Source organism: Thalia democratica, chromosome 5 (genome assembly GCF_965202585.1).
Source record: "Thalia democratica chromosome 5, ktThaDemo2.hap1.1, whole genome shotgun sequence".
NCBI lineage: Eukaryota > Metazoa > Chordata > Thaliacea > Salpida > Salpidae > Thalia > Thalia democratica.
In genome coordinates this window covers 52,283,520-52,299,789 of record NC_139169.1, presented here as the reverse complement: position 1 = coordinate 52,299,789, position 16,270 = coordinate 52,283,520, and the positions used below count along the sequence as shown (strand labels likewise).

The 16,270-nt window shown below is 24.1% G+C and overlaps 1 protein-coding gene across 3 annotated transcripts in view; it reads right to left on the bottom strand.

Moving 5' to 3' along the window:
* LOC145836072 (uncharacterized) overlaps positions 1-14,428 on the bottom strand; it is a 46,527-nt gene extending 32,099 nt beyond the window's left edge. For 2 of the 3 annotated variants that reach the window (XM_082943870.1, XM_082943872.1), the window contains exons 1-4: positions 4,767-4,843; positions 4,586-4,642; positions 4,489-4,523; positions 1-135 (exon numbers count right to left, since the gene is read on the bottom strand). In XM_082943870.1, coding sequence (XP_082799996.1) covers positions 1-135; positions 4,489-4,523; positions 4,586-4,642; positions 4,767-4,794 — 255 coding nt within the window. In that variant the 5' untranslated portion in view covers positions 4,795-4,843. Of the gene's footprint in view, positions 136-4,488; positions 4,524-4,585; positions 4,643-4,766; positions 4,844-14,251 lie in introns of those variants that run through there. The other variant, XM_082943871.1, reaches the window with a different exon arrangement.
* Between the last annotated feature and the right edge of the window lie 1,842 nt (positions 14,429-16,270).

Below are 16,270 nucleotides of genomic sequence, written 5' to 3'. Positions count from 1 at the left end.
CTTCCAAATAAGAAAATTGCATGACAGTTTAGTAATTAAGCTTGTGTTGTTGCTAATAAAATCATCAAATATAGTCTGTTTTGTTGGTAATACACCCATCAAAAAAAGTCCTTTAGCTGCTGCATCGTCTATTGCCTGTTTATGAAAAGTCTTTAATACAAATAAAGAAAAACTATAAAAATTAAAGTCATTACAATTAAAGATTGTAAAAATTCAAAAAATATTCATGTAATTTAATTTAACTTATATTTTAAAAACTTTTAACAAATAATTTTAACTATTATGGTTATCACAGCTTTTTTTTCAGTTTAGTTTTTGAAAAAACTTTATAAGGTTTAAAAATGATATTTTTACCACAAAAATGTCCCATCCTAACTCAAACATTTTATTATAAAATATTTTATTTATAAACTTCATCATTAAACTTAAATTATAATTTTTGATTAAAAAAAAATGTAACATTAGTTTAAGACCAAGTGATAAGAGGAGGTTATTTAATTTTTATAAATATCTTTTATTCAATATTTTGAACGATTTAGCCTGACTTTTACCTTCCTCTTAGATACTTGTTTTATGTACGCACTTCTAGTTAAATATGCATTCTGAATACGCATATTTTAATAAGCACGTGTTTTAAGTTCACATTGTTTTGACAAGTACGCATTTAGGTACGCACTTCTTATTAAGTACACATTATTGAACCGAAATAAAAACTTTCTTTCAGGTTTATTTTTTATTTAGACTATCAATTTTTAGCAATAAACTTTCCATTTAGTAGCTGCTGTGTTAAGAATGTGTACTTCAGCGAAAAATAAATGTAATAATAAGTTATTGAAATGTAAAAATAAATTATATCTTAAACATAAAAAAATTTGCACTTAACTGGGTATACTTTTTTTCACTGATTACTGCTTACCTTTTAGCAAATAATTTCTTAGTGTCACATGTGTGAAGTAAACCACTGTTAAAGAACTTTTAAATAAGATACTAAAACTAAATTGTAACTATTTCTGCAAAACGAAAATTAATATTTAAATTTAAACATTTGCAATTATCACTCATATAATTGATGCAAAACATTTGATTTAAAAAAATTTACGAAAGATATCTACTTTTATTTATTTTAAAAACTTAAGTAAGTCTACAATATATTACAAATAAATAACATGTTCTGTTATATAAATTAAATACTTTCTCATATCATTTAAAATAAAACCTTCAAATTAAAAAATCAATAAATACTTTTGTAGTCTTAATTACTTTACAAACTTAATAATAAACATAATAAAATAACCATACATCTGTTTAATAAAATGCTTTCTCCTATTATTTGTTATGAAATCTTTAAAATACAAAATTAATGACATTATCAGCTTTTACTTATTTTTGAAACTTAAATAACTCCGAAAAAATTACATAAAGAGGTAAACCATATACATAAACTTGTTACATAAAATACTAAACCAAGTGCTTAATTATAAAGATCTTAATAACTTATTTAAACAAAAAACAGTCTGATTCTAAAATTTTGCAAAATATACTTTTGTGTATATATCAAAGTTTCACTATGGAAGTGTCTTTGCCACAGATTATCAATACTAAAACATATAATACATACAACAACTAATTGTTCAAATAGGGTAATAGTTCAACATGTTTATAGGAAAATTTTACATATTAGTCTGACTTCAAAGGATTTTTTGTTAATTTTTTACCATTTTTTAAGGCTTTGAAAACTAAGAAATTTAGTAATTTAGAATGGACAAATTCTGACTTTTTGCCATTTTGACCTTAAATAACAAATTTATTCAAAAAACTGATTAGCCTGACCCGTGGCAACCCTGTAATCCTGTAGAGAAAAATTCCAAAATTTTCATTTTACAGGGGCAACAGATGCACCCTACTGCATACAGAACGATGTGAATTTAGCGAAATAGCTAAGTTTAAAAAATTTTAAGAAGCATGATGAGAATCTATATGAAAAGAAAACGAAGAGAAAAAAGAGGTTAGCTTGCATTCTACCGGGATCAAATAGTTTAAGTGGTCTCAAGTTGTATTTTCTTTTGAGTTTCTTATTTAAGGACATAGGAGGTCCGACATTTTTTTTGCAAAAAATAACATTGGATCTTATATGACAGCTTAATGTACGAACTACAAGCCAGTTTTTAGAGAATTAAATAGTCTTATTTAACTTTTGAGATATAGTAATTTTTATAAAAATTTTCCAATACAAACGTATGAATCGCAAGTTTTTTTGGGGTCAATTTTCTCAGAAATTTAAAAATCACTAAAAACCTATCTTCTCCTTTATTTTTTGAGCTAGAGACCTCAAACTTTCAGGAAACGTTATTTTTATAGTTTAAATAACTTTGAATGTTTAAATTTTAAAAATATTTAAAAGTAAAAACTTTAGATAAAAAAAGAAAAAGACAGATGGTTTTTTTTAATAAAAATTTTATTTGTTAAATTTAAAAAAATCCTGCATTCAATCTTTTATGAACTTAATAACACACTTTCTGTGAAAATTTGAAGAAGATTGCTTAAAATATAAAGGAGGAGATAGATTTTTAGTGAAATGGTCTTTTTTTGCGTTTTTAGTTTGGGCCTTCCATTAGGAACCTATTGAGGTTACCGACTTTGAGCACTCATATCTCAAAAAATACTTTGAATTTTTTTAAGCGGTTAAAAAGGTCTGATATATTAGATAAAACTCTATAAAATAAGATCAACTTGTAAAAATCAAGGTGGACCCCCCTATGCCCTTAACACTTTACAAATATCAACCTGAGTATTAAGCAGGTTACTATCCTTTACTGTAGAGCCAAATTATTAATACCTGATATCACCATAATCTATTATCTATATGACAACTTCCCAACCACCGCAAAAAAAAAATGAACATCAGGGTTACCACTCTTTTTGAAGAAAAAAGCAAGCCAAAGTCAGCAAAAACTAGCCAAGCTCATAAGAAACTTGAGCAAAAAACTAAAAAACAGTATCTATCATGCTTAAATACCTAAAAAAATGTAATATTAACAGAAGGACTTGAAGAAAAATAATCTATGTCTTGATGTGTGAAACTCATATAAATATCAAACTAGCCTGATTTCTTCAAAAAATTCAAGTAGATAAGAGTTAACTAGAGTAGCCTGAGTAAGCTTGCAACTTATTAAAACAATTACAAAATTAAAACAGCTTCAAGTTTATTATAAACTATAGATCTTATTTTAAACTTTCATGGTTTTTTAGTAACTGATATACTTTTTAGTAAATATTTTTTAGTACATTTAATACCATCCATAAAACACATACTTCTAAGATTAAATTAACTAAAACCTTATGCTTACAAGTTTATATTAGTACTACAGGGTTGCTACTCTTTTCCAGTCAATTAAAATTGTCTTTAGTGACCAAATATTGTCCTGAGTTAAGGGCATAGGGGAGCGAGTCCATCTTGATTTGTACAAGTTGATTTTATTTTGTAGAGTTTTATCTGAGCTATTAGACGTTTTCAGCCGCTTAAAAAATTTAAAATAGCTTTTGTGATATAAGCAATCGAAGTCGGCGACCTCAATAGGTTCCTAATGGAAGGCACAAACCAAAAAGGCGAAAAAGACTATTTCATTAAAAATATATATTCTCATTCATTTTTTAACCAATCTTCTTCAAATTCTTACAGTAAGTCCATTATTAATTTTAAAAAATTGAAGCAGGAATTTTTTTATTTTAGAAAAAAAATAATATATACAAAATTTTTTTTTGTTAAATTGTTATTTTTTAATATATTTTAAAACGCAACATTCAAAGTACTTTAAATTATAAAAGGAACATTTCCTGAAAGTTTGAGGTCTATAGCTCAGAAAATTAAGAAGAAGATAGATTTTTAGTAATTTTTTTAATTTCCAAGAAAATTTACTCCAAAAAATTTGCTGTCCATACGTTTGTATCAGAAACTTACAATATCTCAAAAGTTAAACAATATTTTTTAATTTTAAAAAACTAGCTAGTAGTTTGTACTTAAAGCTTTAATAAAAGATTCAATGTTATTTCAAGTTGAAAAAAATTTTGGACCTTCCCCCCTATGCCCTTAACTTAAACTGTCATAAGTCATTTTGAGTTTTTTTAAATCCTTGATAAAGTTATTTTACTTTTCAAAATTAATAAAAATCAAGTTTTTTAACAAAATTAGTTATAAAAAAAACAATATATTGAAAATTTATTGACTAAATATAATTTCAAATATAGTAAAAATATGTCTGTAAATATTCTTTCAGAACCGGTCAAAATTACACGAGGGACTTAATTGCACAAAGACAAAATTGCATGAAAGAAATGAAAAATATGAACTGTTTACCAACTTAAAATTGCCCATTTAAAAGTAATTACACCATGATATGCTAAATCGCCAAAAAAATGGCAACATTGTCCATTGTACCAAACCCTGACTTAAATTATCTTTAAATCATTTAAAGTTAAATAAAAACTGACCTGTGAAAAAGATGCATCCATTTCCAAAGTGCATACTAAAAAATAAATGAATGTTAAAATACTTGATAGGTAAAATGTTATGGTATTAAGTTCAAACCTTTTTGACAAACTTGAAACTTCCTTTTGGGACACTTAGAAATATGCTTTTCATTCTCTGTAAATGTTGCAGTTTTACTTTAATCAAGATATAAATTATTTTAATAATAAAAATAATTGTTTGTAAATGATATCATAGTTACTTCAACTTTTAGAAAAGTCAGTTATAAAAATGTACTAACTTCCAGTATCATTTTTCATGTTAGCCATACTAAGTTACTTTATAGATCTATAATAAATTTACCAATTAATTCTGTCTATAGTTGTTACTAGATAAAATTAGTTTAAAACTAAATTATTTATATAAAAATACCAACATACACTTTCTGATTTTTGTAGAATTTTTTTTTACTTTATAGTTATAATAACTACAGTATAAAACTGAACTTAAAGTATAATAATGTTAACATTTCAAAAGATTGACAATTAACTTTTATCAAACTTTTAAATGTTTATAATATTATATTTCAAGTCCAGTTTAATTTTGTTTTTATTGCAAAAACTACAAAAAAGACATCAATCAGTCAAAATACTGAAGTGAAAGGATTTATTTTTACAATTTTTAAACTTAATCATAGATTGATATACGGTTTTAACTCTTGAAGTCAAAATATAAATCCTGAGTAACATTAAACTAAACTGAGTTTTAAAAAAATTTTGCTCTTGGCGGAAACTACTTATACCTGATAATCATTTTTCTTTTAAATAACAAAAAGAAAGGTTATTTATTTACGATTTTTTGATTTAACAATAAAACCTAAACTTGTGAGAAATACTATTCTAAAATATTTAAACAGAGTGGCCAGCTGTTTTTGACAAATTTCTTTCAGGTTTTCTGAATTTCTTACAAGTTTTTGAAAATACTTGTTTTTGGGTCTATTTCAAGTAAAATAAAGTTGAAGGTGAAGAACTGTGTTAAATAATAAAAAAATATTTTAAAACTACTGTAAAGCTAGTTTAAAATTAGTTTTTATTTTAAAAAAATTGCTGATGTCAAAAAAAAATATTCTATATGATAGATTTGTCAAATCTAAATTTTACTACTTAACATGTAAAAAAGTTTAAAATTCCAGGTTTTTTGGTGATGTTTCTACAAAACTCCAAGTTTTTCCAGTTTTTTTTTTAATTTATTAAATTCCAGGTTTTTCAAGGTTTTTTTGGCTTATATATAATTTAGGCTTAATATTTTTGATCTAAATAGTAATAAATTCACTTATAAATATAATAAACTTATAACTTATATCTAGAAAAAAGCTTTATTAATAGGCATACCATTATTTAATTTATTTTTACAATTGCTTTTGATGTATTATGTGGGGTTAGGTGTCAAATATGCACTAAAGGACACTTTTGCACAAAGACACCTTTACACAGATTGACATTTTTGCACAGGTTTAAACTTTTTTTTACTATCACTTTCACCCCTAGCCTTTACCCTTGGTCAGTAACTTTTTTTATTAATTTATTTTATTTTGTGTTTTTCAACTATCACTGTTAGCCCAACATTTACTTTAATTGGTATTTCTTTATCTTACTGACGTTTTTGTTCTTATTTTCTATTGTTTATTTATTTATTTTTTTACAAGCCCTAACCCTTGTTTTGTAATTATTTTTTTGCATATTTTACCTTTCCCTAGCATGAGGTAGTAACAAAATAGATACACTTTGTTGTTCTTTAAATGACCTCCAGTGGACCTAAAGGATTATTCATCAACAATCACTTATAGAAACTTAATCAATGTATGTTTGTGTGTTCAGTTAACTGTCAACTTGTAAACAAGCACATCACATTTAAGATTCTGCTTCTAACACTCTATAAGATAGTCAATAGGAATGTTCATAACTTTAATGTAGAATTTATCACCCTTTATGATGATCAAATTGGTGTGATCAACCCTTTTGTTAAACTTGAGCTTGTCTCACTGCATACAAAAGCCCAGGCTTCTACTCTGCAGACTTTTGTTGATGTTTTTGTTGATTGTATTTATACGAGCGTACCAGATGTCTTGCCTGGTCGATAATGTATAAAACGCTGCACAGCAAAGGACAATGCTGACGTCACTAATCAATACCAGCAAATGGTTGCTTAAGGATGTCTTGCCAAATATGTGTACTATTTCTGCAAATATGGACCAGTTTTTATGGCTCACTGAGCATAAAAAAGCATTTAAAGTACTAACTTTCAAAATTCAACAAAAACTAATCAAAGACAATATGTAAGCCAACAAGTAACTTAAGCAACAACAAAAAAAGAAAGTCTAAAATGAAACATTGTTAAATTTCAAAACTACCAAGGTATATGAGACAGTAAATTAAATAAGGAACTAATTTAAAATTAACTATTTTTAAGTGTTGTCCAAAATTATAAAATGAAAAAATTATGTAATTTTTTTTTTTCATTATAGTTACAGTTTATTGCTAGTTTTTCATTATACTTAAAGTACTAAAAAACTATTTATATTCTTTAGCTTTGTTTTATTTCTGGAAGATAATACATTAAATCAAAATAAAAATATTTATTTTCATCCTTTTTACTTAGTAATAATTAATGTAATTAAAAACTTTAAATTATTAAAGCTAAAACTATTTATGACTAATATACTAATAACTTATTTATTATATTAATATTTGGTAGATATTTTTTTTTTACTTCCTTGAATAAATGAAAATAATGCTGACTTATATAATATATATTATTTTTAATTGTATTACAAATTTTTGGAAATCAGATTTAATTTTAAAATAATCGTGCAAAATAAAACTTATAATAAAACTAAATAATTTTTTAATTTAATTAGAACTACTTGACTAAAAAATCTTATAAGATTATACACTTTATTATAAAAAATTAACTAATGAAACTCTTAAACATTTAAATATTTAGTTTAATATTAATAGTTTAAGTATCTAAAAAGGCTAAATACAGATCATCTGAGTAGAAATTTCTAGTTTTTGTTAAAATTGTATTTTATTAGACAGATTATTGATATTATTAAAATTATGATTTTGAAAAATTAACAATTAATGCTAAAAAAATTAAAAAAAACAAACACTTAAAAAACACGAATTTACATCCTCAACCAATTTCCATCAACTCATATCTTTTATTAATTGTTTCTTTAAAATAATAAGACTATCGAAATATCTTTACAACTCAGTAAAGTTTTTGAGAACAGTAATATCATTCAAAACACACTGCCTACGGTAAAATACTATACATGAGTTAGTTTTGATAAATGCAATCTAACAATGAACGTAAACATTATATTTTACTAAATCGACCAAGTTGTATTTAACAAAACTTAATTAGTAACTGTATTTTAAAACGTTTATACTAATTTTTTAACATAAAATTAGATTTTTAAACAAAAAGTGTAATAATATTTAAGGTGTTTTTAAAGAATAAATTATATATTTAAGCTGAGTGGAAAAAAAGCTTTTAAAGTTTATAATTAATAAGTAAATGTAAAAAAAATAATTTAAAATAAGAATGTAGTAATTTATTTGTACTCAAAACATAAAAAAAGACATAAGAGTTTGTAAGGGGCAGATTTTAACTTTTTGTAAATTTAAGTCATAACATAAACTTTATATTTCTTCATAACACCTTAAGTTAAAGAAATTAATACTTACATAAGGTTTGTGAAAATTACTGATAGTTATATTGTTTGTTACTTGTATTATTTTTATGGTGTATCACAATTTTTTTTTTGTTTACTAAACAATTTCAATAATGTACATATATTTCTACAGGGTTGCCACTTGTTTTTTCAAAAAATTTTCAATGTTTTTAAAAGTACACACTTCTGGATTTATTTTTAGTTTAGAAGTTAAATTTTAGGTAAGAAACTGTGTTAAATAGTATAAAAATATTGAAAAAATACTGTAAAGCTACTTAAAATGTGTTTTTTAATAAAAAAATTTTTGGTGATGACAAAAATTTTTTATCTATACAATAAATGTTTTGAGTAAAACCGAAATTTTACTACTGAACATGTTAAAATTATTAAAAATTTCAGATTTTTTCTAGGTTTTTTGTTCAAAATTAAGATTTTTCCAGGTTTTTTTGCTTAAATTGTCAAATTCCAGGTTTTTCCAGGATTCCAGGTAAAGTGGCAACCCTGTTTCTAGTGTTGCAAAAAACAATATACTTTTTTGTAAGTAATAAATTATTTAATCAATAGTTGTCTATGGAAGAGAACTGCAATAACTAATTTTGTTGATAAGAGTAAAATATGTGAAATATATAAACCCAAAATCAACTATCTTTTGCAAACCCGACAGCCGAATTGCTAAAGTTGTCAGGCTTTCTCATTTGTGATCAAGAGACCCAAATTCAAAACAACCAAGCGTACATTTTAATTTGAAATTATTATTGAATATTATTTTTTTTAACAAATGAGTTATTTACAATAATCAGACTAGATATTAAAAACCATTAATAGTTAGTTAATTTTTTTTTTAGATTAAAAGTAAACTAATTTTGTATTTATCGAAATAAATGTTTTATCTTTTTATTTTGAGGTCATATTATTTTACAGGTTTATTAAATACTAATTTAAATATGTTTATAGGTCATCTTAAATGACCATAAAACAATTTATAACTTTTAAATATATTTTAAAAACTTTTGAGGCATATATTACTTGTATTTGTTTTAATAGATTTATATTTGAGGTTCTAAATTGAACAAATATAGTTCTCAACTTATTTAAAAATAAGGAGACAAATATACAAGATTAATTATTCAAGATTTTTATTTGCAAAACTAAGTTTCACCCTTAAAAGAATCTTCAGTTACAATTTAAATTTGAAAAATAAATGTTAAACAGAACATGGAAGATATAATAAAGCAAAACAAATTAAGTAAATTATAAAATGTAAATTATGTTAATTAGAAAATTTATCAAAAATTTGAATAAATGCTAATAATGTTTTTTGAAGTTAAAAGTTTTACATTCAGTATAATTAAGTTTCAATTTAAAGACTCAAAAGTTTCTTTGTACATTATAGTATGTAAGTAGCTTGTTTTATTCCTTAACTTTTGAGCCACTAATAATTTTTTTTATATAAAAGTTTTACTTTCAGTTTTTTAAGAGCCTAAACCAATAGTATTTATTTAGTATTTATTCAAATACTTTATTAATTTTCTAAATAACAAAATTTACAATTTCTAATTTACTTGTTTTGTTTTGCTTTATAGTATCTTCCATGATTTGTTTAACTTTTATTTTTCAAATTTAAATTGTAATTGCAGATCCCTTTAAGGGTGAAACTTAGTTTTGCAAATAAAAATCTTGAATAATTATTCTTGTGTATTTGTTTCCTTTTTTTTTTATAAGTTGAAAACTATTTTTGTTCAATTTAGAAACTCAAATATAAATCTATTAAAAAAATACAAGTATTATATGCCTCAAAAGTTTACAAAATATATCTAAAAGTTATAAATTGTTTTATGGTTATTTAAGATGACCTGTAAACATATTTAAATTAGTATTTAATAAACCTGTTATTAAAATTACAATAATAATATAATATATTCAAACTGTTGTTAATAACATTTAACATTCTAGGTTTTCAGGTTAAATGACCAGCTTGTTTTTTTAAGTTAGGTAAAAGTCCAATTTTTTTTTCATTTTTCAAATCAAATTTCAATTTGTTTTTCAACTTGGCTTGCTTTGGTTGTTATTAGTGCAATTATGAAACATTGTTATTTCATGCTCAGTAAACCATAAAAAACAGGTCCTTATTTGCAGAAATAGTACACCTATTTAGCAAGACAACCATTGCTTAATGTGAAAGCATGATAAACCATTTGTAGATTGAAGACTGCAATTTTTTGGTTGTGACTGATGAGTATTAAAAGGACAAAAAATTCTCAGTCTACCTAAAGCTTATGTTCTGATGATCAAATTGGTGTGATCAACCCTTTTGTTTTATCTGTCTTCATTGTTGTATTTATTTTGCAGTATTTTTTGTTCAACTGGTAGATGAGCTGCTTTGTCACTTTTTAATAACATCATTAGTTCAAATTATTTAATATATTTAAAACTCCTTTACTCAAAGCCTGTACTAATTACATAAATAAAGAAGTGTTTCCTTAAAATTTGAGGTTTCTAATTCAAAAAGTGAGGAGAAAATTATTTTTTAGTATAATGTTAAATTTATGATAAGATTGAAAATGAAAAATTTATGGTCTTAACTTTTGTATTGCAAATGTTTTACAAAAACTTTAAAAGCTCAAAACAAGGCTGCCAGTTTTTGAGTCAAAAAAAATTCTTACCAAAAATTGTCGTGTGTCATCCTGAGGTATTTTAATCTTTGAAAAAAAAAATATTTGCCTCTTGTGCAAACATAATGTTATTTATTGAAGTAGTTAACAGCTAGCCACATGGCTAAAAAAAAGTAAATACCATTTATAAATCTAATTCTTCTACAAAATTGGTTGTAAATAACAAAATATTAAAATAGAATAAACTAAAACTTTATTGAGAATTTTTTTAATCTTCAAACTATCCTGAGTCAACCTGAGTTTAGAAGAAAATTATTCCTTGAGTCATCCTGATATTTTCAAAAACTTCAAAATATCCCAACTAATTCTGAGTTTCTTAAGTGTGTGGCGACCATGTCAATAGTCATATAAATTTTTAAATCTATAAAAACTGGCTTATAGTTTATATTTAAAGCTAAATTTTAGAGTTGACGTTAATTTTTGTAAAACAAATGTTTTACCCCCCTCCTATCATGGCCTTAACTGTAACAAAATATAACCCTTCTACTAACAATACTATTTAGGTATTATTTCTCAGTAAAAAAAATTAGATCTTTTATTATAAATATTTCTTTTCTTATCAATTTACATTTAAAATAGAACCTAGATGCAAGTTCAGCATATAACATTTAGGTGGGTCTTTCAACTTATAATTGCTTCAGGCTTCAACTCAATCCTGTAAATCCCATCAAAGCTTTTAATTCTAAAAAAGGCAATATACCGTATGTCCTATGAACCTTCATTGATTAATGCTGCATAAATGTGTTCTACCACAACATCTTTATTCCTATCTTGTTGTATATTAGGGGAAGAAACCTCTACTACATTTCCGTTTGTTAAAAAAAAAAAAATTATTTTCTGACAAAAAAGCAGAGCAGCTTAAAAATCTTTTATCATAGGAGTTACTATTTACTTTTAAAATCTTTGGACTTTTAAAAAACTTTATGTTTGTACGACTCTCTAAGGAATATAAAATCAGTTTGGACAATAACTTTTTTATGATAAGAATGAGATTTTTTAATTGATTGTAGCTCTTCCACGCTCCTCACTAAAAGTCACCCAAACTTTTACCTAGTTTATTTAGCATGTACTGATCTTTTTTCTTACCCTTATCAATTTCCTCTGTTTCTGTAAAAGTTTAAAATTTTTTGGTCTGCTACCCATCTTTACTCCACCATATTTCTAAATTTAGGAACTAGATTTTATCTTTTCAAAGCCATATGATGAAAAAACCAGAGTAAAGTCATTTCTTATCCCTTTGCTGTGAATCATTGGTTCCTATACTTTACTATTGCAAAACCTCTTTTGAAATAACATAATACTATGTTAACAAAAAAGCTTATAACAACTGAAACATTCTAAAAATATAACTCTTATGTGAATAATATTTATTTAAAAATAAACTAAAAAGTTCTCAAAAAGTTTAAACCAAGGACTGGGTGTACAAAAAACCGTTTGGTTATCAAGTCATATGAACTATAATACTTTTCAAGTTATGGATAATTGACAAGTTTCAATAAGTACAAAACTTAGAACTCAGTCCACCAAAGGCTTGTAGTCTAATGATCAAATCAGTATGATCAAACGTTAATGTTAATTTTTATACTACAAAAATTAAATTAAAAAAAACTAAAATTAGTTTTTTAAAATTGTAGGCCAAGTTAGAATTTTAAATTAGCAAAAAGTACATTATAACAGATAAAATTTGCATATTTTGTGTGATTATGACGTCATATTAAATAAAAGTAATGAAATTACTTTTAATATATGCCCAAAAAACATAAGGCTTTATATATAAAATATAAGTTATAAGTCATATATCAAACAATCATCTTACATAAAATCATTTATATTTTACATTACTTTAATAACTACAATGTTTTTTAAGTCAAAAAGTTGAAATACTTGAGATCTTTGGGAGTCAAAACAAATTTTTGGCTTGGTACTTCTGATTTTTTTTTAATTAAAATTAAAAACTAAAATTTAATTTTTCTTAATGAATCCAAAACTCATCCAAATCCAACTAGTCTATGTATACAGCAAATATTACCCAAGTACTCTATAGCCCTATATCTATCACCTTTTTCCTACTTGATATCTTAATGTAATATGAGTATACACGAAGTAGCCTAAATATACAAACTTAATGGGCAACAAAGTATACCCTAAAGCAAACTGTCCTCAGTAAAAGTGTATCTTAAGGCCATAAGGTCAGGGTTAAATATTCTTTTACAAAACCTAATATTGGCTCTTATATTAAAGCTATAAGTAAAAACTAAAAGCCAATTTTTTTTTAATTAAAAGTTTTATTTTACTTTTGGGATATTGAATTTTTTCCAAAAAATTGGAACAAAGATATATTAGAATTAGCATTTTTTTTATTGTCAAACATGTCAGATATTTAAAACTTAACTAAAAATATATTTTCTATTTAATGTTTTGAGCTGGAGACCTCAACCTTTTAGAAAAAATTTCTTATATAGCTTAAAGGGTTTTAAATGTAGGCTTTTTTCTATTATAAGAAAACAATAATTTTATATAAAAGTAACAAAAATAAGTGGGTTTTTTAAGCAAAGTTTTTATTCAACTAAAACAAAATATTTTGCATTGAAAAGATTAAATATTTGTAAGGACTTACGGTAAAAAGTTGAAGATAAGTTAAAAAATGAAGGAGTATTTTAAATGATATGGCCTACTTTTGTGTTTTTGGTTTGCACTATCGATCACCAACCTATTGAGCTCACTAATTGTGCTTGCTTATACCTTTGTTAAGTAGTTAAAAATGTTTGATAGCTAAAATAAAACTCAAAAAAAAAGATATAATTGTAAAAATTAAGGAACCCCCATAGGCTTTTTAACAAACTAATTTAACTGATTACTTGACTATTATTAAGTAGTTATTTCAACCACTTACATTCTATTATTAGTCACAACGTTCTTAGGTTGATTTTTCTCAAAAGTTGTCATTTAAACTAAACAAGAAGCTATGATGTATTGTTTAATAAGCTATTTAAATATGTTTATCAATATTGTTAAAAATCAAACAACATTAATTTAATGTTAAATGAAAATATTTAAGAAAAGTTGAATTTTTGATATACTTATGTCCAAACCTATAAACATTGAAATTTTTTATTTATTATTTTTACTGTCAAAAAACCAGTATAATTAGTATCAATTCAAAATTTTATTATCAAAACAATGTTTCACTTGCTTGAACCTAGTCAAACAAGATCATCAGTTGAGTTAGGAAGTTAGTTATTTAATGGTTATATATTCATTATAAGACCAGTTCAATGCATTTTATCAACAACTAATTGTGAGTTCACTATTGTGGTGGTGATCACATGATTGGTTGTTGGTGTTTTTATTGTTGTAGTGCTGGTGGACACTTACTTAGGGGTTAAGGCTTCATGATTTTCCCACACTTTGTGGTTTTTAGAGTTGAGATTTTTGCCTTGTGAGTGTTCTCCAAATGGCGTGTCACCAAGGGATTTTAATTGTTTAAAAGATAGTTTTTTGTTTATTCTATTTTTGGAAGAGGTAAGGTTTGGAAATGATGTTTTTTTAACATAATAATTTTTAACACATTAACACAGCAGTTTGGTTATACGCACAAATCATGTTCAACAACATTTGAAGGAACATTTTGCTATTTTTTATTGATATTCAAAATATATTTACTACCAGGTCTAAATTTGTTCAATCTGCTTTTTAAAAAGTAAAGACATCGATAAGGTACGCACTTTGAGAGGTACGCAACGCACCCAAGTAAATTACGCACTATTTTTTTTATTTTGTTTGGAACTAAATATTCATGACTTTTTTACAGGTGTTATCAGAGACGTAGACAAACTTTTTAAAGCAAAGAAAGATAACTGTGACTACTATTTCAACTACGTTTGACTTTTTTACTATATCAAAACTTTATCGTCTGACAAATAAAAATTATTATTTTTATATATAATGTATTTGACTAAAACTAAAAGATAAATAATTAGATATAATTAAGTTTTGTTAAACCAAAGTTTAATTAAACTTGTACAAGAACTGTTTTAAATGAAAATTAATTATATTTATCAGTATATAAAAGTAAGAATGCAACTATTTCAAAGAAATGAAATTTAAATATAATTTCGAAACTTGTTAAATATAACAAATACACTGTACTTTTATTTTAAATATACTACTCTGAGTTTTTGTTTTACTGTGTTTCTTTTTTCGTCTGCTTTGTTTGCTGAAAAATAAATTTAAATAAATTAACAAACATATTTTATTAGATTGTACCTATACAACAAAGGTTTTAGAAGTTTTGAAATAGTTTCAAGTCAATTTATTTCTAGAATATTTGAACACTTTGTAAAAAACTAAATTTTTGAAATAATTTTTTTAAACATGATTATTTACCTAAAACTTAGTTATAAAAGGCCGTTTCATAGCAATTTAGAAGCAACTGCTACGCTCTTTTTGTTTGTTTTTTTTATATTAGAAACAAAAGTAAAACAATGATTTTAAAAAAAGTTAAAACATTATTAAAGGAAAGTAAAGTAGAAGCGCAGTAGGTTTCGGGTTAGGTAAAATTCCCTTTTTATATTGTTTACATAATTTTGATATTTATATCCATGTTTACAAACTTATATTCAAATTGTATCTTTACCAGGGCCTAAATTTAAGATGAAATTTAATAATGTAGTTTATCATTAATAATTAGTAAATTAGTAAATTAAAAACGCACAAAACTTTTGGTCCTAAGACGTGTTATTCGATACAAAGAACCTTTCGATTATTGAGTCTTGCACGACGGATATCTTTTGTAATATATAATAATTATTACATAACTGTAATTATTATATATTATAATAATATGCAAAATAAATTTTAAAAAAATAATTTGAAGTATTAAACATTTAATTGCATTAATAATTTTTTAAATATTGCATTTTAATGACTATAATATAACGAAAATTAAATATCTCAGTTTAATTTATTTTTTTAAAGTTTTAGGAGCATGCAACATTAAAACGTAAAATTAAATTAAAATATTGCAATTTAAATTATACAGTTTAAATTTAATTTGCTTATAATATAATATTAATATATATAAAAGAAAAATACAAATTAAAGTATCTTTATAAAATTTTTAATTGACCTGTTTTTCTAATTATTAAAATTTTACCATTTTTATATAATGCAAATTAAATTTATAGTTTTAGAGAAATATATTATAAAACTTTAGCTGCTTAATTCATTATTACATTAGATTAAAATAAAATATTTCACTTTAAATTTAATTTACTTATAATACAATACTAATATATGTAAAAGAAATATACAAATTAAAGTAAATTTAAAATATATCTAATTGAATTTTTTTTAAGTTATTAAAATTTTACTATTTTTATATAATGCGATTTA